Source organism: Vanellus vanellus (assembly GCF_965231255.1).
Source record: "Vanellus vanellus genome assembly, chromosome: 2".
In the NCBI taxonomy this organism is placed as follows: Eukaryota; Metazoa; Chordata; class Aves; order Charadriiformes; family Charadriidae; genus Vanellus; species Vanellus vanellus.
Window position 1 is genome coordinate 79,585,348 of NC_138906.1, and position 25,672 is coordinate 79,611,019.

General features: G+C 38.6%; 1 protein-coding gene across 1 annotated transcript in view; it reads left to right on the top strand.

The window, feature by feature from the left end:
• PIGN (phosphatidylinositol glycan anchor biosynthesis class N) overlaps window positions 1–25,672 on the top strand; it is a 112,522-nt gene that overhangs the window by 68,724 nt on the left and 18,126 nt on the right. Inside the window, exons 15-24 of the mRNA XM_082479394.1 lie at window positions 538–720; window positions 3,766–3,902; window positions 4,956–5,055; window positions 5,186–5,278; window positions 6,699–6,790; window positions 11,090–11,201; window positions 16,607–16,715; window positions 20,490–20,592; window positions 22,921–23,023; window positions 25,147–25,233. Of these exons, the coding sequence (XP_082335520.1) occupies window positions 538–720; window positions 3,766–3,902; window positions 4,956–5,055; window positions 5,186–5,278; window positions 6,699–6,790; window positions 11,090–11,201; window positions 16,607–16,715; window positions 20,490–20,592; window positions 22,921–23,023; window positions 25,147–25,233 (1,119 nt within the window). The remainder of the gene's footprint in view (window positions 1–537; window positions 721–3,765; window positions 3,903–4,955; window positions 5,056–5,185; window positions 5,279–6,698; window positions 6,791–11,089; window positions 11,202–16,606; window positions 16,716–20,489; window positions 20,593–22,920; window positions 23,024–25,146; window positions 25,234–25,672) is intronic.

Below are 25,672 nucleotides of genomic sequence, written 5' to 3' on the forward strand. Positions count from 1 at the left end.
CTCTGGTGATTAGGCAAAACGCCTGGGGTGCCAGATACTACTGAAGTAGTGAACATCAAACCCCAGGAAGCGGGTATTTCAGGCTGTGGAGAGTGACCGTGTTCCAGCTGCATCCATAATCCTCCTCCTATGTAAATGTTATGCCTTCAGAAGCACATGACTGTTTTTTTGGTAGTGTTACTTATAGTGGAATATATATACAGGTCAGATGCTCATGGGAAAAGCACGTGGCATGCTTGGTAGTAGGTGGTATTCAAGGTGTGCTGTCTGTGTAGCTTTCACCATCTGACCACTGTGATGGCCAGGGATGGTGGCGAAGGGGCCAAATGATGGTTGACTTTATGTCCAACAGGAGTCCAAAGGAGTGTGTACACCAGCAGTTGGTGCTGGCCAAAACGCTGTACCAGGGCACAGAGAGGACTCACGTGCCAAGAATGGTGATGCTGCTTGAGCTCCACTTGCTGTCAGTAACATCGATTTGTGAAGTGGAACTTGCACTATTCTAAACTGTTGCTTATATGTTTTGTCTGCCTCTAGGTATCTCTGTGCAAAACCCTGATTAACCTTGCTTTGGAAGGCTTGTCTTATTACCATACTTACGATAGATTATTCCTGGGTCTGAGTATTGCAATGGGTTTTGTGGGCTGGACGACTTACGTGATTTTGGTGATTATCAAGACCCATACCAATTTGACCAAGACTGTCCAAACTAATAATAAGGTAGGTTGGAAACATGCAATGATTTTTTTTCTATCAGTTTTCAGCATTATATGTATGCCTGGTGTCTCTGTGTGGGAGACCAAATTGCACACCTTCCACTTCTTCTGACAACATGTGGAAACTGGCAAGCTGTGGAGTCTTCTAGCTACTGTAATCCTGTGTAGTGTTAGTGTTTGGTTCGTTTATTAGGATCAGTATTCCTAAGCCGTGTAAGTCTGAGCAAGCAATACTGTGCTTTCTCAGTTTCTTCCTTCTTACAGCTGTGCATGTTACTGGAAGCTAATGCAAGTGTGAGCAAACATAGTGATTTAAAACTATTAGAGGGTCTGTCTTTAACCAGAAGTCAATTTTCAGCATTAGTTGTGGTAAAGTCGGCACTCTGTTGTAATAATACTTGTTTGGAAGAATACGGACTTCAGGCTTCCATTTTGATTTTTGTTCTTTACTTTAAAGCCAAAAAACCATTAGCGTGCAAATTATTTTGTTCCTATCCTCTTTGGCAATGGGAAATCAGTTTTCAGAAGCTGTGCAGTCCAGTCATGGCATTTTTAAAATGTATAACCTGTTTTAATAGAAAGGTGAACTGTGGTTTTACAGATTGGCTTGCTGTCTTGCTCTTTGTGATTTGCAAGGGTGTAGCAGAAGACATCAAAGATGAAGGAAGCTCTTTTTGACAAGATTATTATGCTTTGATTTTTCACAAAGTACAAAATCCTAGGAAATTCATTTGCTTTCAGTCATTCATCAGGAAAAGAGATACCTCAAAAAGGTGAACAGGCAAAAAGCTAGCATTTCATTAGAGAAGAATTAAAGCCTTGGCAGGGAGGGAGGGGTGAATCTCCCAAACTTCAAGAACTTGTTTCGGAATAAAAGGAATTGTTTCATTTGGTAATGTAAATGAGAATGAGCACTTACTTAGCATCTTTACTGCCTTCAATATATCACTCTGAGAAAATTCCTATCGTGTTATCTTGAAGTTTTTACTACTGGCTGAAATGAGATAGTCTTGGCCTTTAATGAAACTGATCAAACAAAATTGAAATGGAAAATATTCATAAGTGCTGTACTGCATGATTTAGGTTTTCTTTCATCAAATAACTGAGAAGAAATAATCCAAGATGCGTGTTATGTTAGATATGAACAAAATAATTACAATAAATAGACTAAGTATTGGGCATATTAATAACTATATTAAACAAAAACTTCACATTTTTAGTTGACATCAGATTTTCATTTGGTATATTGATTTTTGCTTGTTGAAGACAAATTTTGTGCTAATGACACTGGTAGAAAAAAAAAATAGGTTTCTTAGTTCTTTGTCTATAGAATTTTTCTTCCCCCAGTTTTAGTAAGAGGCCTTTTTCTGTAGAAACCTCTTTTAGTGTTCCTAAATACTTACAGAATCACAGTGTGAGGCTAATGCTTCATATATGGAAGTTACTTGGTTTATAGCTAATACTGGAGATACTTAAAGAATTTTGCTGAGAAACTAATCTACCATTGACAAATAGTCTTCTGCAAAGCACAGCCTTACAAAAACTGAAAGGCGCCTCTGAATAATGAAACTGCATATCCTGTATATATGATTTTTAAGTTTTTCTCTTATGCTGCATATGAAAAAACTTTTTTTTTCTTTTAGAATGGTGCGTTGTTTTGCTTATCAAGAAGCCTAACCTTTTAATCCATTTTTTAACATCCACAGAAAATGCAAATCTGATTTCCATTTTCTATGCATGACCAACTATATCGGACTCTATATTATTTATGTCTCTATATGGAATAAAATGTTGATTGTATGTGTTTACTCATTCAATGATAAATTATATTGTGTATCATATCTATACATATTCATTCTGTCTTAATGTCAGCAAATGTAAAATTTAAAACTAATACGATTGCATTAAGTGAGCTTTCTATATGTCTTTTTTTTTTTTTTACTTTATTGGCACATCTTAGCAAAAATTCTATCTTAAAAATCAGTTAGAACTTGCATTTGCTGTCAGTTTAGATCAAGGCAGTTGTATGTCAGTTACAGGTCGGGGGGGCAGAAAAAAATGCTAACCCATCTATGTGAACTGCTAATTGAATGTGTTTTCTTCTCAGCATATTTAACATAGTCATGTGTCTGTCTACATAACTCATTCAAAGAAACTGGCATTCATGTAGAAGAAAACAGTGTCTTTAGTCATTACCTACAAAATACACTGAAGACTGCTCAGTCACTAAAGCTGCCTTTGCTATGTCAAGTTGCAATTTGTAAAGATAAAATTGTTTATTTAAAACTTGTACATAATCTTCCCTTACCACTAATTCTTCCTGATGTCTGAATGTCCCTAAATAAAGAGTAGTTCAGTGACCAGGTAAAAGGCAGATACAGAGTGATTGTTTAATGCTTCTCTTTGCACAAACGACATCGCTGCTACCTGATGATTAAGAACTAGCCTACCTGTCTGAGATTACCCATTTTAAAAATTTTCTTTCTCTCTTTGATGTTCCTCCTTACATCTGTCTCAACCTGAGAACGTGTTTCTTTGAGTTACATGGTAGTGGTCTTACAAATGTATCAAGCAGGAGGGGGAAACGTGCTAATGGAATTTTCATTGAACATTTTGACCGTAATGCTGTGAACTTGAACTCAAGAGGTTACGCTCCAAGTCTGTTTTTAGAATCTAAATTTAAGAGAATTCTTTTTTCCAAGACCCTTAGCGTTGCTGACTTCCACTGGATTTCAAGTATCCATTGAACATAAATAACATTGCATACATTGGGCTTCCAGATAGTACAAGGGCTCCTTGCCTGTGGAGATTTTACTGCAGGGCTTTATGTAGAGACATATTTAGAATTAGATCTTCAAATCCTACTGTTGTTTTTTTTCATCTGGCTGGAAACAGTATCCAGAGTTGTGTACATAGACACAAGGCAGCTTGAGGGACTGCGTTAAAATAACATTTGCTTTACTGTGTAACTAACAAATGGAAAATAGCATGTAGTTTATAACTTTTTATTGCTGTTTCAGGAATGTTTGTCCAACCATTTGTTTTTCAGGAAACTACTGTTCTCTTCTACGGTTTTGCCTTTGTTGGAATGATAATAGCTTTTTTCCTGTTGATTCAAACATGTCCTTGGACATACTATGTATACTGTCTCTTGCCAGTACCAGTATGGTATGCAGTTGTGAGAGAGTAAGTAAAGAATACATTTTACAAAGAATGTTTTATAAAACCGCGTCTGTGCTTCCTTTTTGTTGACAATTAAATTTTTTCCATAAGTTTGGGAGAAAAAGTTAGACAAAATTTTATTAAACTGCCTGAAATGCTTCCTGAGACATTTCAGAGGACTCTGGTTTATATTTTATTTGACATACAGAGTAGTTTCCAAACTGGCTAATACAGCCGCCAATTCTAGAAGATATCTTTTCTATTAGCAAAAAAAAATTAATGTCTTTCCAAGACAAAATGTCTTAGTACTCTTTTAACTGTAGCAAAAGGATGCTAAAATCTTGGGGTAAATACATGTAGCAGCTGACATCTTTCGTAAAGTGGGATGGGTTGTTCCTTTTCTTCAGTAATTTTGAAATAGTCTGATTCTGCAGAGTGTCAGGTATGCTGAATTCCGGTTGCTTTTGGAGAACATGTGGTAGTCATGTTGAAGCTTGTGCTCCGTTACTGAAACAAACTTGTCTTGTTTGGGTCTCCTTTTACTCCAAATCCAGCAATACTTGTTAACCTTCTGATTTCTATTACTTACCTCATCCACTGGCAATTCTGTAGATAGCAACTTGGTATTATTCAGAGAAAATGAGACCAACCGCAGTTAGATAATGAGCTGCCTCCTAAAACACTGGAAAAGCTAACTGGGGATTTTTTTCTGTCTCTAAAGCTTCTGAATGTTTCATCAGTTATGACGGACATTAAGCACAGCATAACCAAAAATATTCATAAACGCAGAGTCGATTTGGATAAAGAGTAATCTGAAGCTTGTCCAAATCCTGGTGAAGATGTGCCAGAAATAGGAGGGAAAAAGCTGGAGGGTTTTATTGTAGATTTTTATATCAAGTAAAACTGGGCAGAAGGATCCTCAAGCCATCACCTACTCTGTTTCTAAACAGCAGGCAGGATCAGCAATACCTGAAATGTTTCTCGTGCTTTTACCCCCTCCTCACCCTTCAAAGGTAAAATCCTATATTATTTCAATTTTTTAAAAACAATCACTATCTTGTTCCATCATTTGAACAGACTTCCTGTTATTCAAGACCTTGCCAGAAATCTCTTGTCACTTCATATTGGTCAGTCTATAGGATTCATTTTGGTTTGTACACTGGGAATTGAAATACTAGTAAGTATTTTATCCAATGGTTATCTCATCTAGCATCCTACCTCTTCGAGGAATTGTAAGTTTTATTAATGTGTTGCTTTTTCAATCTTCTGTTGGATTTTCTTTTTTTTTTTTTTTTTTTTTTTATTAGGTCTTCAGCTTTTTCTACCGCTCTACGCTCACTATTGGTCTTCTTGTCTTTGCTGGCTGGCCAGTGGTCACAGAGCTGTGGGTTCAAGCAAAGGTACTGTATTGCTTTGCTTAAAAAGAGCATTTTAAACGGCTAACAACTGATTGCATCTTAGGATATTGGCACTGGTCTCTTTGGAATGCTGCTTCAGATTCCTGTTCGGTTATGCTCTTATTCTGATCTCTGTCATGAGCAGCACGTAGTAAGGCAAGGGAGTTTAATACGATCTGGATAGATCTGTTATACAAGAAAAGCAATAAGACTGCCTAAGAACTTTGAGGTAGCTATGAGTTAGCTATCGGTTTCCTGTTGTTAATGATAACTAAAAAATGCTTGACTTAAAATCATCTGAAATGCACATCATTTATCAAATTGTCACAGTGGCAAAAGTGTTGACGTGCACAATTGGTGAAAGTGCCACCATTTAACTAATATGATCATTTATCAGGAAAAAAATTGAAGATAACTGAAAAACATTTGTCAGTTCATAATTGTCTGCAGTCCACTGGCACATGTCGTTCCTCAGAGGTAGCTTTCTGTACTGTTTTTCACAGGAAAAAAACTCAACTTTTGTAGATATGGGTTTGAAGTGGCACAACCTTTAATATAAGAGACATTTCTTCCATTAGTTTATTCAAACATCTCTTATTTCATAGGATACTTAAAACCTAGATTCTGGGGTAACATTAACATTTAATTAAAACAAAAAAAATTGGAGTCAAACTGCTAAGTCTTGCTTTGCAAGAACTGTCAAGATGGAGGCTTGTATTTGTTTATTTACAGATTTTTTTATTGTAATTGAGTAGCTTGTCTTAAAGTTGGCTATACACAGAAGATGTTTTGTAGTACTGAAAATTTCCTTCCAGAAGTTTGAAGCTGACTTAAGCTTGAAAACTTTAAGTGATATAGTTCTTAATGTCTTTATTTAGAGTAAAATACCTGGGATTGGTGGTTGTGTTTTTTTTTTCCTCTGCTAGCAAAGAATTGAGAACTGCTTAGATGATTATGGTGGTTAAATCAAATGGCATTCGGATTCAAAGACTGGAAAATGTTAACATATTGCTAGAGAATAGGTGATTAGTTAGCTGCTGCAAATTTCTGATGAGATTAATTTTATTCCTTTCTTTCATAAGGTTGCTCATCAGCTTTCTGGCAACTGCGACGTGTGTGAAGGCCACACTTTGAGAAAGTGATTTTAAATATAAGCTTAGCTTTAATTCTCGTAGTCTTTGATAAGATTTTGACAGCTGTGTAAATGAGATTCTTTTCTGTATTAAATTGAAGTGCTGTAATACCAATGACCCTGTGCTCTTTTTAAAGTTAGTTTTACTTTTGATAGATGCAGGGGTTTTTTTGCCTGTGGGAGATGCTAGTAGCCGTTACTAGTTCTCTGCAGTATTTTTTTTTTTTCTGATTAGACAATTGTCTGTCCACATGACCCTCCAAAAAATCCCATTTGTTTTTCTTCTTTTAGACAACAGCATTGATCTGGACTCTTCTGTGCATGCTCCTGGCAATATTTCCTTTAATGCCCGTTGTAGGAAGAGAACCAAACATTTCTCTCGTGTAAGAATCTCATCTTGTTCTTTAAACTTATTTCCCTCTTCGGTATTCAAAATTTAGGCTGACTTTTGATATATGTGAGGAATTGTATTATTGAAAGCTGGCTAGGACATGTATTGAAATTCAGAATTTAAATAACATGATTATAGAGACCTCAGTTATTCACTAATGTGAATGAGAAAAGACTTTAAATTCTTTTGCCACGTTGATTTGCTCTTTGCGTTATTCTGTAATTTCTTGTAGAGGGAAACATTTCTCAAAATACAAGAAATAGCAAATTTTACATGAAAGTAAAGGTCATCATTAAAGGAGGAGCTTCACTGGGGTGCAAACATGGTAAATACCGCTGAAATATGTGAATAAGAACATTTATTCAAAAACAATTTACTTTGTCAGCATCTTTCTGAATTCCTTCATGTAGTTTTGAATAATCTGTCTTTGAATAGCGCTTTGTACCTAATGAGATGTTGAGGGAAATCGAACAAATAGGATGGGCAGAGCTCTCTTCTTTCTTAGTGTCTCCTTTGTCTCTTCTTTTTCCATTTCTGCTTCTCTGTTCAGCATTTTCCTTTCTGGTGTTTTCTACAGTTGTTGTTTTGTGTTTGTTTTTTTTTTTTTTGTAGCGCTGCTTTGTCATCTGTCCCTCTTCTCTTGTGAGCTACTCTTTCATTATGCAAGCATTCTCTCATATCTGGATGCAATCCAGGTGGTTGGCCTGAAGGTGTTAGGCTTGTGGTAGCATTGTAGTTACCGCAGAGACAGACTTGAATTGCCCTGGACTGCAGTGGCTCCTTCTGCTGTCTGGCAGAAGATACTGTGTCCCATCAGAGCCAGGGTGCCTGATCCTCAGTAAAATATGGGATTTGAGCAGTAATATATGATTACAGATAGAATTATGAGCTCAGATATTTCCAAAACTATTGACATTCTGCCTCAATATTTTTCAATGTGATTTAAATCTATCTATTGAGAACCCTTCTTGATCTTGATGCTTTGGGCACATTAGAAATACTCGGGACAGATTTGCTTTGGCTGTATTAACAACCTCTCAACTGTATATACACATGCATGCATTTCTGCTGGTCCAAACTGAGGTTTTTTTATTCTCTAGACCATTTGAGCACAGCTTAGAAATCAAAATGGAATTAAATTACCTTCAGATCTTCCTCCTTGGCACTTCTTTCCATTCACCTTACCCAGGCTGGACATCTTCCTATTTGTTCTTATAATGAAACATTGTACCTCGAAACAGTCTGCGCCCGTTTGAATCTTGTCAAGGGAGTTTTGAAGCTGAAAAGGCTTGAAGAAACAATTAAAAATATATGTATATGTGACACTTCAGGATATTGAAGATAAGGAGATGCTAGGAGAGAAGATACAGGAGAGAGAAATTAGAGTGCCAGTGAGAAATAGCTGCATTTATTAAATCTTTTCTTGAACAGTGGCACTGTGTGTCAGGTCAGGGCTTCTTCAGTACATTAATAAAACTTGTATGGTACGAACAGGGAGCTCCTGACTCAACTCAGTCATAAAAAGGAAGCGTACAGGAAGTGAAAGCGGGGTCAGATGACCCAGGAGGAACATAGAGATGCTGTCTGAATATGCAGGATAGGTTAGGAAAGCCAAAGCTCTCCCGGAGTTGAATCTGGTGTGGGATGTAAAGTGCAACAAGACAGCATACAGCAGCAAAAGGAAGACTAGGGAAAATGTGGCCCTACTGCTGATTGGGATGGGGACCTGGTGATAAAGGACATGGAAACGTCTGAGGCCTTCTTTTGCCTCCACCTTTACTGGTAAGACTGGCCATCAGGAACCCCAGCCTTCAGACTGCTGAGACCAGTGGGAAAGTCTGGAGCAAGACACAGCCTTAGTGGAAGAGGATCGAGTTAGGGAACACTAAAACAAATTGCACGTGTGTGAGTCTGTGGGGCCTGGTGGGATACACCTAAGAGAGCTGAGGGAGCTGGCTAATGTTGCTGTGCTAGTCTTTGAAGAGTTGTGGCGACAGCTGGTGGGAGAGGTTCCCAGGGACTGGAAGAAAGCAGATGTTCTCACTGCTATCTTCAGGAAGGGCAAGACAGAGCATTCAGGGGACTGGAGGCTGGTCAGCCTCACCTCAATCCCTGGAAAGGTGCTCAAGCAACTAATCCTGGAACCAAACCATTTCTAAACATAGGAAGGACAAGAAAGTGATTGGGAGTAGTCAGCATGAATTTATGAAGAGGAGATTATGCTTGACCAACCTGGTAGCCTTCTAAAATGAGAAGACTGGCTCAGTGAGCCAGGGGAGGGCAGTGAATGTTGTTTATTTTGACTTCAGCAAGGATTTTGGTACTGTCTCCCATAACATCCTCATACACAAACTGATGATGTACAAGATCAGTGGACAGTGAGGTGGACTGGAAACAAGCTGAACTGTCAAGTTCAAAAGACTATAATCAGAAGCACAAAGTCCAGCTGGACACCAGTCACTAGTGTTATGCAGCAGGGGTTGGTACTGGGGCCAATAATGTTTTAACATCTTCATTAGTGACCTAGATGATGGGACAGAATACACAGTCAACAAGTTTGCAGGTAACACAAAACTGGGAGGAGTGGATGCAGCTGATGAACGTGCTGCCTTTCAAAGGGACCTCAACAGGCTGGAGAAATCGGCAGAGAGGAAGCTTATGAAGTTCAAAAAAGGGGAAGTGCAAAGTTCTGCAGCTGAGCAGAAGTAATTTTCATGCACCAGGACAGGCTGGGACCAACTGATGTGACCACAAGCCACCAATATGCCCTATGCAGGAAAGGATGATGATGAAGAAGGTGATTATTCCTCTCTACTCAGCCCTGACGAGATGCATCTGAAAGTGCTGTGTCCAGTTCTGGGCTCTCTGGAAAGAGATGTGGACATGCTGGACCCGGTCCAGAGAATGGCTATTAAGATGAGTAAGGGATTACAGCATCTGTCACAGGAGAGCGAGTGAGAGGTGGGACTGATTATCCTGGAGGAGAGATTGAGAGAGCTGGAACTGGTTATTCTGGAGAAACGAAGACTCAGGAGGATCTTGTCAATGTATATAAATACGTGTCTGGGAGAGAAGAGTAAAGATGACAGACAGATTCTTCTGTGTCCAGTGAAGAGACAAGAAACGGGCAAAAATTCAGGAAATTCCATTTAAACGTAAGAAAAAAGCTTTTTTACACTCAGGGAGGCCAAGCACCAGAACAGGTTCCCCAGAGAGGCTGGGAATACTTCCATCAGTGGAAGTATTCACCAGCAGCTAGACATGGCCATGAGCAGCCTGCTGTAGTTGGCACTGCCTTGAGTGGGGAGTTGGACTAGACTGATCGCTAGAGATACCTTTCAACCTCCGTTCTGTCAGTGAGTAGCCTGCAACTGTGTTCGTGTTTCGGTTAGATCATTACTTGAAAATTGCTACCGAGATACACCTATGTAGCCTGATCTTACTGAATATCAAGTGTTTGTATATTTTTGTGCTACGCCTGAGAAAACACAATAAGCGGAGCAGTCACAAACCAACATTTTTGTCAGTAGTCTCAGTGGAGATGCCAAGGGACGAGTGGAAGTGAGGCCTGCATGGTTTGACTACTTGCATATCAAGGTTGTAGCATGACAGAGGAATACATGCAAAAAAATTCTGCCTTTACAGTTCCTCTGCTTACTTGATGACTGAAGGGAGAAAATCAGAGGTGATATTAGTATTGATCTTTTAGTGAATCGTATCTGTTATTTTAGAACAGTGTCATAATTAGCAGGTTTACTCAATAAGGCCAAACACTGTTTTTTTTTCCTGTCTTTACATGATGTGTGACTATCTTCCTTAGTCTTGCTATTGCATTTAAATAAAGGTATGTATTTGATAGTAATGGTGGTGTGATTACCCTGTTAGATGACAAACCTGACAAACAATGGGTGACATATCAGACAAGTGGCCAAGATTATTTCTTTTTTGCCACTGCCATGAAAAAAGTGTCACTCTATTTGTGGATGGCAAGCTTGTATGAAAAAAAAAAAACAAACATCTAAACCCCCAACCTACAAACACACCCCCAGCCCTCCCCAAAAAAATCCCAACCAACCACTACCAAATAAAAAAAAAAAAGCCAAAAAAACACCCCGCACTTTATTCTGGATTGGATTTTGTTTTTCTGAAGCTGGATGTTGAAGTTTCCTTAATGTATTAAGTCTTGATTTTGTAATGAATTATTTCGTCTTAGTGAAGAACACTTCTATGAAAACTTCCTGCACCTTTTGATGATATTTCTTGGGATTTTATTGTTCTTTTGTTTTTACAGAATAGCGACTGGTTTGCTGACTGTCTTGATCTCTTCCTTTTCATTGACATCTCTTTGTAAAAGTGAAAATAAGTACAGAAATAACAAAGATCTGAAAATACATTTTTATCAGGTCAGTTGCTACTTTTCAGTAATTCTGAATATTAGAGTGTTTTTACACGCAAATTTTTACATGCTTTCTAAGAATGTGTTCCTACCAAGGCCACAATTTTCAAGAAGAAAATGATTGTTCCTAAGAGTTTTCCCCTTGACTGTTTCAAGAGGACCATCTGCTCATGGTAATAGGCATTTTTAAATATCATAATGCTGTGTTCCAAAAAGCTCCTCCTGTGCATATTTATATGTATTGATACATAGATGTGCATACACATTTTGATGCTCTGCTTGGAGAGTTTGAGTTTGTCCTGCCTTCACTCTGTGTCTGTAACTTGCAGTGACCTTTGCAGGAATTGCACATGCACACTAAGGACAGGCTTGCTGGTTCAGGGCGTTCTTTCCAGTTTCTGGCTATTGAATAACAATGTGAGACTGATATGGAGCTGGTTTTCTGTTGGTTAAATCTTCTTCCAGATGAAATATGAGATTTTCTTTTTCTTTATGGCTACATGAAATAGGCAGATCTTTTCATAGTAGGTGCTAATTAGGTTCTAGAGAGCCTTTAAGATTCTAATAATACCTTGCATGTCTGCTCTCCCTTTTTTTTTTTTAAACTTATTACAAGATAATGGTTTTATTTCAGGACCAGCTTTATTGGTATGACTTATGTGCTGGAGTTTCCTATTGCGCTAAGCAATGCATTCATTATATCAGTGATTTAAGTATGGAGCTCAAATTGGTTAAAAAGAGGCGGGGAAAGAATAATGAATGCTTAAAATGCCTTTACCTGAGCATACACACATGTATAATGTGTTGATGGTTTCTCTTTAACTTTTCCAGCTTAACTGTGGAAAAGAGGTATTAGTCCCTTTCCTAAGCATTTAGGGCAGATATTTCCGATATATACTCAGTAGTGGATTTTGTACTGGAATGCCTCGAAACAAATGGAGGGGGTGAGAGAGCAGCTGGGTGGGCATCTGGCATCCGGCCAATGTCAGCTCACCACACAACTGCTGCAGCATCTCATGTGGTGTAACTTTGTGGAGAAGCTCACAGATGATGATGATGAAGAAATAGATCTGTAGTTAAAAAGTAATGCCAGACTATTCTTGAGCCAACTTCAGAGAATCAGGAAATTCAGAGCCCTGAATGACTTAATTAGATGAAAATGTTCTGCCTACTTGTTCAGGGATTAACATCATCTTTTTTCTCCCAACCTTCAAGAAGATAATAAAGCTCCTTAAATTGCTCCTTAATCAGAGGATATTTTACAATAGTGACATCTAATTACTAGTCTCTATTAGATTTTTATTTCAAAAGCTTACTTGGGAATGGAAAACATGGTATCCGCTATTCATAGTCAGGATAAGGAAAGGATTGGGAGAGGGGGAAAGGGACATTAAAAAGGCATTACATGTTTTTAAGTAAATAACTTGTTTTGAGCTTAGGTTGCATTTAGTTGCTTTGAAATGTACAGGAATATGAAAAGAAAATGTTTCAGAAGACTAGTCTTTCTAGGCAATGGAATTCCCTTGTTGTCCTTTTACTTTTGAGTTGGAATTTTCAGTGGGGACAGGGAAGGGCGTAACCTTCAAAAATGCTGGTTTGTAGCATTTTGAACACACAAGTTTTGATTTACAACTCCCAGGCAGTTTTAAGGGTGAGATGAATCATCTAGTCAGATGAAACATACCTATTTTGCAATGACAGACAGTGATCAGGGCACTGTCATTCATATACATAAGCACACTCTATCATGTTCCTGCTTTGCATCTGATGAGGGGTTTCTTAAAAGTAGTTTTTGCAGCTCCCCCGTATGTGGTGTTTGGAGGCAGTCACTGAACATTATGCTTTCCTCTAATAACATTGTTCCTTCCTAGACAGGAAACTAAGATCAGTTGTTTGCTTCTTTGTTCTGGGGAACGGGAAGATAGATTAATTTGCTACAGGTCTTTGTGTGCAGCTTTTCTGGCAAGTATTGACTGAAATGGTAGGGAAAATATGGTGACCCGTCTTCATACTCAATATGGTGACTTTTCCCCATACTCTTTACAGTTTGTCTTGGGGACTCCCTTAGCCAGTCTGCTAACCTCTTTTGTAGGTTCAGCTCTGACTAAGAGCCTTTGAATTGCATGATGGAGAAGGAATATCTGATGTTTCTAGGTGGTTTTCTTTTTCCCTTTTAACAAAAAGTCTACTGATCTGGCCAAACTTCTCTGATCAGAATCCCCTTACTCTTCCCCCCCCGCCCTTGTTTTGGTAGTGTCTGTGTGCAAGAACCCTCTTTTAAATCTTACACTTCACCCACCTACTCATTTGGAATGAGGTACATTTTCATACAAGAAATAAGGTAATATTTCTGAAAGACTCAGGTAGTTCTTATTTGCCTGAGTTATTCTTCGTATGTTATTTTGGAATTGCAGCTGAATAAAGACACTTCCCTTTTCAATTCTCTTCCAATTTCAGTCAGAGAAAGAGAGGGATTCAGCATAGCCTAGGCTTTTTGTTGTGTTTATGATGAATTTTCTTCTCTTCTGAAGACAACTTTTTTCTTTCTTGTCCAAGTGAGCTTCCTTTTCCATCTGGGAATTAGCCTGTAGTGAAGATATGCCTGGTAAGGAACAAAGCTTGTTCCATTACATTAATTGCCCTCCTTTCGGTCAAAAAGAAGCTAAAGACCCTCAGAGTCAGCAAAAAAACTCAGCTAGTGTGCATGTAGTCCTCCACAGAAAAGATAATCCCCTTCAATCTGGTCCTGAACTATGTATTTTTGTGTTGGTCTGTCCATGGATGGAACAGAGTATACACCTTAGCAAATGAGTATGTATGGATCTGAGAGGCCATTTACAGGCTGTGCATTTATTCACTGGTTTTTGTACCTACACACTCTAGATATTCAACATAGGTAGTAACCTTAAAGAAACAAAAAAGTCCCAGACAACCAAACAGGATGATCAAAAATATTTTTCAGCAAAAGTGTATACATAAAGACATTTTAAAAGGTAAAAATGCAAGCTTGAGTAACTTCATATGGTTACATATACATTTCTGTTACAAAAACTTCAGTTATGTTAGATCTAATTTTGAATTTTTGATACATGTCACTGTTCGCTTGAGGCAGAAGATACTAATTACACCCTCACAGTTTCTGAAAATGGCCAAGAGTTTCTCAGGCTTTCTCTCGATATCATAAAAGCAGGAATAATATTTTTTGCAGAATTTTGTTTGCTATGGCAAGGAGAGAATTGGCTTTTGGTTAATGCTACTTCTATCTTTGAGAAGTCATTAAGGCTTCAGAAATGGTGAAAGCAGGAGTTATTTCTAGTCCACCAGCTAGATTGCTGCAGTGCTTACTGTTCAACTTAATTTTATTTTTTTCTGGAGTAAACACCAGTTTCTCTTTGCCAGCAGTTTTGTAGGTGAAGTCTGGTCTTTGCTGCACTACTGAAAACACTGCTGTTTCCATTGGTTGATCATTTTGGGCCATGTTCTTATTCCTAAGATGCTTGAGCTTCATATGGGTCTCAGGTGGTCAGTTTATTAGTTTCCTCCTCTAAATTAGGAGGAGAAATAAACAGTAGGAATCAATGTAATATTGGTGGAATTAGGGAACCGGAGGAGTGTTTTCATCCAGCCTTCTATACAGTCCAGCTGATGGTGCTAGTTCTTCTACCATTCTCACTCTGGGTTGTTATCATGTTAGATGACTAGGAGAGCTCCCAGCCAGAACTGCTGGTGAAGAGGTGCTGGGACTGCAGATGTCACCCTTGGTTTCCTCTTTCAAGCTGTGACCTACAGATGAGTGTTTCTCAGAGGCCAGCTCTTAAGCTGATCAAGAATAATCTCTGAACTTCAAAGGAGGTTGTGAAGGGGGAAAGAAGGCAGATTCTTAGCTGGAGGCCTCAGTTTGCGTCTCCAAGTTGTGTCTGCACTGTTCGACAGTCCTGGAGTTGTTGGTCAAACTGCTCTCAGCTTTCAACATTACTTAAACTGTGAACACAGGAGTCTCAAAAGCAGGTGCTGGGCCCTTCCCTGGGCACTGGCATAGATCTAGCAGCAGTATATTAGGTTTACTAACGTGCCCAGGTCCTCACAAGTCTTCCAAGGCACAAAGCATATTATGGGAGATGACACAAAGTAAGGGCAAAGTGACTTCACCAGTGGCTAGAGGATAGCAGAGGGATTACCAGAGTTCATGACACTAAAAGAAGTTGGAAAGGTATATCAGAGAGGAGAGGTCTGGCCTGAATACAGCAAAAGCATCCCAAATAAACGTCAGAGGTCTAAAGGAGCCAATTCCCCAAGCTTTTGGAGGCTTAATGCTTTGACCTGGATTATTGATGTCACACAGAAAGAAAAGTTATGTGTTCTTGTGGCCTGAAATTAAATAGAAGCAGCAGATACTGAGCACCTGTGAAACCAGGCAAAAAAATGCTGACTGCTAAGTGTATCCTCTAGGCAGGTACCACTGGGTATCACTACAGGGTATATCTGCTGGGGGCAGCTATTTGGTAAAAGCTGAAGGATGTGAACGCTGTGTAGTTGCTTTGCACAAAAAAAAAAGCCACAACAGCAATTATATCTTGTAATGCAATTTTAAAGTACATGTTTGCAAAGTACTGTGTGTGCTTGATTTGCCTTTCAGTGGAACCGCGGAGTTGTGAATAGATAGCAGTAATTGAAAATTTGGCTTAAGTATTTTCTTGGATAATTGTCATCTTTCAAAAATAACAACTGACTCATGGAGTAATTTTCCTAAGGTTTTTTGCACCTATGTGATGACTGAATGGTGTCTCTTGAATTAGTCAAGAAAAAAATGACCCTCTTCAGCTTCACTGCTTCTCTAAGGCAGAGGGCTCTGCTTGAGGTGGTTCAGACAGTTTCATTTGAACAGTCTGCTAAGATTGCAGACTCTTAAAATCCACCTCCAATCTGCTCTACTGCTGCTGTCTCTTCTTACAGGAGCTGTGCTGCCCGTGCAAAGCTCTTGCGTTAAGTAGCCTTTCCCTTTTTCCTGCAGTGAAGACAGAGGTTCTGCTAGTTCTTTGTGGTTGCTGTTTGAGGACGAGTGCTCCCTGAAAAACTGGAGGCATATGTTTTCTGTGGTTTACATCAGTGTTTGGAGTTAGTCTTGACAAAGAGCATATAATGTCAAATCAGTGATCCAGAGCACTTGTTTAAACTATTTCAAAATAGCACAAATAAATAATAAGAATTATTTAAAAAACCCTAGAAGGAAGTTTTAAAAAGTGTAAATTGTAAAAAGCTAGAAATACTTGACACTACATATCAGGCTTCCTGTTCTTTTGTTGATTCACCTGAGGTGTTTATTCAACTCTAAAGCATATTTACATATTTAGTATGGGATGGCAGAGATCCGTACATTAATTATGTGTTTCATTGTCTGATTTTTCTTTCTAGGTGTTGAGTATTGCACTTTCGACATATGTTGTGAGCAGTACTCATGACAGTCTTAAGAACAAACAGGGATTGCCTGTATTGAATCAAATTATTAGCTGGATGACTCTAGGTAAGAACATCTTCCCTCCTAAACTGATAGTTTGTGGGGTTTGCGGTTGGGTGGAGGGCAGTGACACTCTTTTACTAACAGCTTACTTTTCCACATGTTCCTGTATTTGATTCCTAATAGTTCTTATAAGTGTTCGCTATTATTTCCTAAGTGAGTTTTTTTGAGGAATGTGTTTGAAAGTCTTCTAAAATACTACTTCTTTGTAGGTTTGTAATAAAATACAAACAACTTTGATTTACAAGTAGCTTTATCTTTTGTTTTGAATATTCTGAGTATCTTGAAGACCCCTTTTAGGGATATAATAGTATAAATTCCCTTTTAGTTTCACTTGGAGCCAGATAAAGGATGATCTGAGGTGTTCTGCAAGCAATCCAGTTAAGCATAGGGAAGCAAGGAAAGATTTTTGCTGTATTTCAATAGAAACTTGAAGTTGCAGCTGATGGTGGAGACCACTGGGATATGGAAGTGCTTTTTCGAGCTGCCTTGCAAAATACCTGTGAACTAATGATGCTAATGTGTGTTTGATATCTGTTAGGACCTAATTATTAAAGAAAAAACAATGTACAAGTCTATGGATTTTTCCCCGCTCTAAAATTAAAATCTTAGGATAATTAAACAGAGAAAATGTAGTTATCACTGGGGTTATGGAATACAGTAAAGCAATACTTTTGGCATCTCAGCAATAAAATAATTTCTGTAGGGCTCCATTAGAAAATGTTAGCCATTGTTTATCCCTGAGTGACCTGGAGTATGGGATTTCTTTTACACCTAAATGTATCCCATGCAAAGTTTGATAGCAGCACTTTACTCAAAGTCAAGACCAGGAATTTAAACATTGCTTAAAGGAAGAATTATGACTCTTGTTATCCAGTTGCTGGATGTCTTATGTATTGTGTACATTTCTGTACTGTTGACATTGTTTTAACTTAAGCAGATCTTGTCAGTTTTAGCAGTCCTGCTTCTGTTTGAGCAAAGAGATTCAAGATTACTACAACTGATTGTGATCGGTGTATGTGTGAGCAAGACTCTCTTTGTAATGTAGTTTTCTTTGGAACATTTTCCTTTACATCATGCTTTCCTAACTCTTCATAGCCTGCTAAGCTGAGATCTCTGTGTGGATGAATTCCTTGCAGTTGTAAAGTCGATGAAATCAATGATGTCCTGCTTGGCTTACTGGAGCAGGAATTGAGGCTAAAGGTTATCTTTCTCTCCTGTATAAGGGTGAGAGAAAAACATTTTTCATCTAAGAGATGATTTGGCCAGTCAGAGAGGTCTAGAGTTACAAGGAAAAAGTATATTAGAAATTCTTTTGCTCTGGGTGATGCTTTTATGGTAAAAATAAAGCTAAAAGTGAAGTAAACTGTATATACCCAGAAGTCTATTTGTTGTCATGGTGGTATTGAATATTTTAGCAAAATCTTTCAGACTGGAAGTAATCATTTTAAGTGGCTATGATATACAAGGTGGGAGTTTTACAAATTTGTTGAAGTTGCTTTACATAATTAAACATAGAACTAAGCAGGTAAAAAGCAAGGCGTCCAACAACGTGTCCTTAATGCTCTTTGCCTTGTCACTAGCATAACCACAACTAGCATCTGCCTTGTCACTAGCATCTACCACAAACATGGCATTGTAAGAATTAAGGTACAAAGTTCTCTACTGTAGCTTTTCCAAGGTTGGTGGCATTACAGGTGGTCAGTCTCCTCTTCATCTTTTTGCTTAGTTGTGGAAGAATGACACTATTACATGTTGAACTCTCATTTTGCATCTCTGTGTGTATTTATGTAATCAGAAATATGGAATTATCAGTATTTATTCATAAGTGATAAACTGGAAATGAGACTTCTGAAGTTTTCCAGCAAATTGCTCCCTCCTCCCCAGCTCTTCATTCTGATGAATATGAAGTTTAGAGTTTTAATTTAGGCCTAATATTATTTGTTTGAAGAAAGACTGTTTTTGGAGAACCAGGCAAATGAATTGGTGGTGGTAAGTTTCTGCAGGCCCGTGTCCAACTGGCTTTAGCTGTTATGCCATATGATTGGTGCAGTGCACCTTAACACCAACACAGAGGTAAAACCAGGAGTCGTAAAGTTAATCCAGATGCTTCCCATGTTCTTCAGAACCATCTTTGTTAGCAATGAATGTGTATTATGTTTTAAAGTTTTCATCAATGGAAATCTGCCATAGCAACTTGCCAAATTTTGAGGAATTCGGGGTCATGATTGTGTGCAGAGGACACGTACAGAGATTTGTATAGGTCAGCCAGAAACCTGCAGGTCTTTTGATGGTTAATATCTGATGTATCACATCAGAGATGGAAAGGAATGACTAATTATCATCTACCAGCCACTCATCTGTTCTCATCTGTGATTGCGCTCAGAGAGCAATACACATCTGATCTGTTGAGTGTCATTCATAGAGGGTGGTTGCCACACTGAATTTCTTTTCAGCTGTTCTGACTTAAGGTGAGGTCCCCGGAGTTCCTCCTTGAGCTGGGCTGCCTTTAAGTATAGAAAGCTACAAGTGATGCTGAAAGGCTGAAGCACCGTTGAAATGAAGTCACTTATTCTGCAATTGTAGCAGTGGCCAAGGCTGAAAGCCAGAAAATAAAGCATGCTGACCCACAGGTTTTAGAAACAGCCTCATCTCTCTTTCATCGATATGTTTACTGTAAATACTAAAGTATACTATGACAGTGAAAACAAGTGAGCACTTTCCATATATTATCGTTTTATTGCAGCTCCTTAATAGAGAGATTATTAATTATGACTTACTGTTGATGTGGTCTTTGAGTGATTCAGTAATGTGAGGGCACTATAGCACAATAAAGAATCACATTGATGTTATTTCTCAATGCACTTCTTTATAAAGACATAAAATTTTCTTTTTAAAATAAATCAGGTTTAAAGGTGAAATCATAGCAGTGCTTTTCTTTCTCCCTTTCCTTGCTTCAGGCACTGGCCACTTTTTCTCTGCTTTTCTTTCTCTTTACTCACTCTTCCAGTAGCCCATTTCTTCTCTTCCCAATTTTCCTCACCTCCAGCAAACTGCTGGGCCCTGTCCTCACCTGCAGAAGTTTCCCAGCTCATAGAGTCTCTTCAGGGGCAGCACAGACTCTGCTAGCCAGGGCTGACTGGGCAGTTGACCAATGGACCGCACTAAGGAGTGACACGCAACTCTTAAGATCCCACACCTGCATTAGACAAATGCGTTACAAGATTCATGCAAGAGACATGAATCTCAACCGATAGGTCCCCTGTAGTTCCTTTAAATATTCCTGTTTTAAACCTTTCAAGTAGAGAAGCTAATAAGTTGATAGTTTTTATATTACCAGTATTTTCAGTTGTAGCTCAAAATATGGCAGGTTTCCTAATCTAATCCGGTGGAGCGGTGGCTCTGTAACTGCAGTCTTTGAGCTGCTGGAGGTCCTTAGGGCCATGGTAAGTGGTTCTCAGAGTTGTGTTAAACAATCAAGTTTGACAGTTTTTTGGGATAATGCTTCTGCATTATCTTAAGGGAACGTCAGTTCATGAGAAATTATTAAGAGTGTGAACTAGAAGCCCAGGGAATTAAGGGACAGAGAACAAAGATTACTTTTGATTAAGTAATCCAAACATTGCGTTTTCTTTAGCAAAAGTAACTTCTGAAAATTAGGGCGTATATGACCAGTATTGAATTTCTGTATATAAAGCGTCAAGATTTGAAGAATGTTGTCTTGTTAGCGAGGATGAAATGCTTTGCATGTAGTGACTGATGGATCTCTTTTTATTGCAGTTTCGTCCTCAGTGTTGCCGTTACTGAGCCCCACGTTTCTCTTTCAGCGACTGTTCAGCATACTGGTCTCCCTGATGTCTACTTACCTGCTCCTCAGCACAGGGTACTTCTTTCTTACTCTGTTTAGATTGATCTTACATATGAAAATCAAGGGCTAAATATGAAACTGTCTGCTGAATCTAACGAACATTTCTGTCAAAAGTGTAACATGTGCTTCCCGCTGTAGTCTCACCATTTATCTCCTTGTTATTTCCCTAAATAAAATTTCAGGGGAACTTCCATATTTCTCCTTGTATTATAAACAGTCTGTTTCATTGACATTCCTTTCAGCTAGAGAAAGCAGTGGCTGGAAGGGGTATGTATTCAATCTTGCACCAAAATAAGCACGTCTGTTTTCGTTTACATCTTTTGTTGTTTTGGCATGTGCTTTTCTACTCACAAACAAAAGGAAATAACTTTTTTCCCAGCTGCTCAGCACTGGTGTCTAGCTATGGCTTAAATGACATGTGACAGGAAACAGGTAGCCCTAAAATGAGGGAAAACTTTATTCGGAGAGGTTTTAATGAAAGTAACTTTTTGCAAAGGGATGCTAGGCCCCATATGGCTAGGCCCCATAAAGAGTAGGCCTTGCTTCTTTTCACATAAAAGACAAACTCCTCAGAGCTCTTAAATGAAGAAAACATTATGTCAGCGAACCCTTTTTTTCCCAGACTCAGTAGCTCTTAAAAGCATAATTAATGGGGAGTATAAGAACCGTTCTTTCCGCCTCCCCTCCCACTTATCCTCTGAATTTAGTCACACTGGAAAACGAAGTGGAATAAAATATCTTGCAGCAGACATTTTGCAATAGCTGCCTCTTGTGGATCCTCTCATTTCAGATGAAGCATATCTCTTCTTTTTAATCTCCTGCCTCCCCTTCCTCCCATTCCCTGTTAAGGTTTTGATCCTATTCTTATTCCTGTCCACATATACACTCTTGCACTTGACCCTTTTGGCCTGTCTTACCTACTGGATAAAGCATTAACGTTATGCTCTCTCAGGCTGGCAACCTCCCTCTTTGTATTTTGGCCCCGCAACAGAGCACTTACACATTGACAGCTCTCTACGGTCTTCCTACAGTGTTCAAATAGACCAACAAATTTTGGAATAATTCTTTAAAAACAAAACAAACCCAAACTCCAAACAACAACAACAACAGCAAAAAACCCCAAAGCCAAACCAAGCAATCATAGCAAACCTAAGATGCTCAGTGCCAAAAGTATCCAGTGTTTCTCTTCTCAATGCTCTGTTATACCATGTAATGATAACCCAGTGCCTTGCTTAGGTAATTACACCACCTCTCTAGGTACAGTTAAGTGGAAGTATTGAAGCGAGTTGAAGAGCATGGTTGCATGGAACTGGTTGCCACTGACTCAGTTGAAGACATTCAGTTTGTAGGCAAGTGTATACTACTGTGAGGCTTGCAGGTACTTTTGTTACTGATAACCCAAGCATTGTCATCCTCATATTCATTAACTGCTTGTAATTCTGGTAATTAAAGCAGAAATGTCTATCCAATTTTTTTTTCCAGTTTGAAACTACTTTGCCGCTGCATTAGTGGGGAGACACAACACAGAAACAATATCAAGATTAACTTCAATAATTTTCTCATTTTTAGACAAGTCTGTGTCCCAGAAGGAAAAAAGTAAAAAGGAAAAATTACAATCTCATCAGTAATGGTGTCACAGTCAATGTCAGTAGTATAATTTTATCCTGAAAGAAAAAAAAAAACTGAGAGGCACCATGAAGTGCAACTGAGATCTAGAGGGCAGGGAGAAACTAGTATTATCCAGTGACAATCTACACCCCTAAGTTATTCAGGGGTTTTAATCTGTCGGGTAAGTATACTCGTAGTTTGCTGTGTTTGAGTGCTGTAGGAGCCAGAAGTATTCCTCTGAGATCAGGGGTCTAGCTAGAATAGCTTAGCTGCCTTGCTTAGAGAGTGACTTGATGCTGCTATTGCGATGAATTGGTATGTGGTAAAGAAAAGAACAGTTGATTTCAGTGAAATGTAATGCTTTTTTATTTTACAGATGCCAAATTTAATTTTTTTTCTCCTGCTTAATTTTATTCCAATTTTGTTAAAATTAATCATGACACAAAGGGCACTCATCCAATGTTGTGGCAACCATCAAATAAGTAAATAGGTGCAAAATATGACAAAGCTGAAGCTGCCTCTGTTTCTCATACTTTTACCATGTAATTACTGTACGGCTTTAAACTTCAACCAACGAACTGTGGGTACTCTTCAGAAATGGGGAGAGAGGGGGGAGAATGTCTGTAGGTCGTTGGTCTATCATTTGCATAAAAAATAGAAAATAAACATGTCAGTATTTGATGTTGAATGGTTGTTAGTGACTGCATTTACTATGATTATTATGTTACTCTTCAGATATGAAGCTCTGTTTCCACTGGTGCTGTCTGGTTTGATGTTTGTGTGGATAAATATGGAGCAAGAAGCACTGCAGCACTATGGTCTTTCACTCAAACAAAAGGTAACAGTTCTAGATAGCTGTGTCAGGTTAATTATCAGCTTTATCTTTTTTTTTTCCTTGAGGATAGAATAAATGTTCTGAGTGGTTTTCATAGAGCATCACTTTGTGTTTCTTTTAAGTTTGGGAAGCCAGTATCAGCTGTTTTATGAAACGGTAATGTGACCTCGTAAGATATTTATAATTGCTGTTATTCAAGATACTCCACATTAGAGCCATTTCTAGGAATGCAGGAAATCAGTTTGACTTAGTGGTATGTTCTGTAGGCTACAAAGCTGTGTTCATCAAATGCAGTGCTAATTCAACATAAGGTACAGTAACTCTCTTTAGAGTAAGTACAATGTCACTGTACTTTTTTTTTTCTTCTGAAGGCAGAGTCACGAGTGTCTGTGAGAGGCTGAAAAGACCTCTTTTTCTTCAAGGATGGTGTTTTATTTATGATTAGACAGACAAGGAGCCAGAGACTACATTGGAACTAGTACGTTCTTCGATTTGCTCAGAGAGGGAGTTTTATAATAGGTATCAATGCAAGTTCCTTTCACCCTAAAATTTAGTATATTGTGTCAGCAATTTTCAAAGCCCATGCTGCTCGCACTGCTACTTGGCTTTTAGATTGGGTCAAGGGTTTAACAAACTGTGGCTATGACATTGATCTGGTTAGATTCCGAAGTGCCTGTTGCAGAGTTGTCTGGGTGCTCAGAGTCAAGCAGGTGTGCAGCACAGCTCTCCCCTGCTTCTCCCAAATGTGCCATCTTTGGTGCAGGTCACAGAGAACCTGGGTACAGATGCATGGGAGCGGCCAGTCACTTGTAAGAGAAGTGGTGGTACACATCTTTCCTTCCTTTTGCAGCTCGTAATAATTAGGGAGAAGTGCTGGGAGGTGAAATTTGAGCCAAGGCAGTCATCAGAGCTGACCTGACACATGCTGTGGTTTTGTGGTTCTCCTGCAAGGGAGACAGTTTTAAAACTTGAGACAGAACAGATTACCAATTTAATGCTGAATATCAGAAATAAAATAGGAATCACTTTTTATTCATGTTACATATAGTTATGATATTTCATGTGAGCGTGTCCTGTTTGTTGTTAAGTGATAGAGAAGGAATCTGAATGTAAAAATGTATACTTATTGTGAGGCTGTGATTGCAACCGGAGGTTTCTAGCACAGCAGAGTTGTCTGTGGGATGTACTTTCTCTTCCACTCTAGAACCCACTCCACCTTTTGCATCTTGTAACAAGGCATCTGTGCTGCTTGCCTGTCTGGTGGTGGTCTGATGTTCTGTTTGTTTTAAAATAAAATTCTGTTAAAGCAGTATTAGACAGTGATGAATGCTTTATTAATCAAATGCAAATTGAAAGAACATAGGTAAGCTGTAATTAAGTTTTCTGTTGTCACTCCTTGTATGTCATTTGACTTTTGGTTTCAAGTGAAAGGAATAATAATGCTTACCCTTGCTTCCCGTTTTTAGGTAAGAAAAATCATCTCTAGAATGCATGTTAGTATTTGCCACAAAGTAAATCTTGCATTAGAGAATCCAGCTCAGTTCTCTGATGATGTGAGATTGTTCTTATTAAAACGTTTTCAGTGTTGAATGTCTATTACTTGAATTCATTCTTTTCCCCAGTGAAAAGGAGTTCATTGACCTCTTAAATTCCATGAAGACAATTTCTCTTCAGGTCAAGTGATATTGTGCTGAGAACTGAGTGAAGGAGATGGAGAATATTTTAGTATTCTCACTGACGACATAAGTCAAATGGGGATAATTGCAGTCTTTTATTTCAGTGAGTCTTTATCCATGTGCTCATGTGAGCAGTGGAAGTGCATGTGTGTGTAGGAGGAATATTTATGATGAAAAAAGATGATAAGTCTAAGGCATAGAAGTTCATTTTTAGTGTAGATAACAGCGGAAGCTCCACTGTTCATTTGATCACCTCACTTGTACAATCTTTCTGGCAGATTCATTAAAGTGTAATGAAAATATGGGAAAGGTTTGCAGTCCTCATCATAATACTACTCTAATAACAGCTGATAGGGAAGTAGGTTTGTCATTCATTTCAGTAAAAATATGGTGGTTCTATCAAAGTACATAGTTGATATTCAGCATTGATTTCCTCTGCTGTCTTTCCAGCTTTCTGTTTTCAACTTCGCCTATGCTACTGATATAACACAATTTCGACAGCTCCACCTTGATGACGTCCGCAGGTCTTTCTTCTTTGTATCCTTTTGCTGGTTGCTGCGTTCCAGGGAAAAGATGGGTTTGTTTCCAAAGGCCTCGCAATCAAAATCTGTAGCCTGGTAGCCACTGGAAAGAGAAGGTGGTGAAGATGATTTGTTGCTCAAAAGACAATGGTCGTGTACATTATAGTTTTTAATAAAGTAGTAAAAAAACCTCAGTATGGACTGCACTGTTTTGGAATCTGGCTCCTGGCCACTTTGAAAGGTTTGGTCTCTTATGACCATTACAGTTGAGGTAAACTTTCTTCTAAGGAGTCCTGTTTTCAGTTTGGGTTTGTTGTATCACATTTTGGCAGGAGGGAATTCATTAACCTTCACAAATCAGTTGGAAAAGGTGATATTAAAGTTATTCTCACTTTCTCATTTTCAGACTATGGCAGTGTGTTAGGCAGAAAATGTTAGGGGGCAGGCATTGGCCG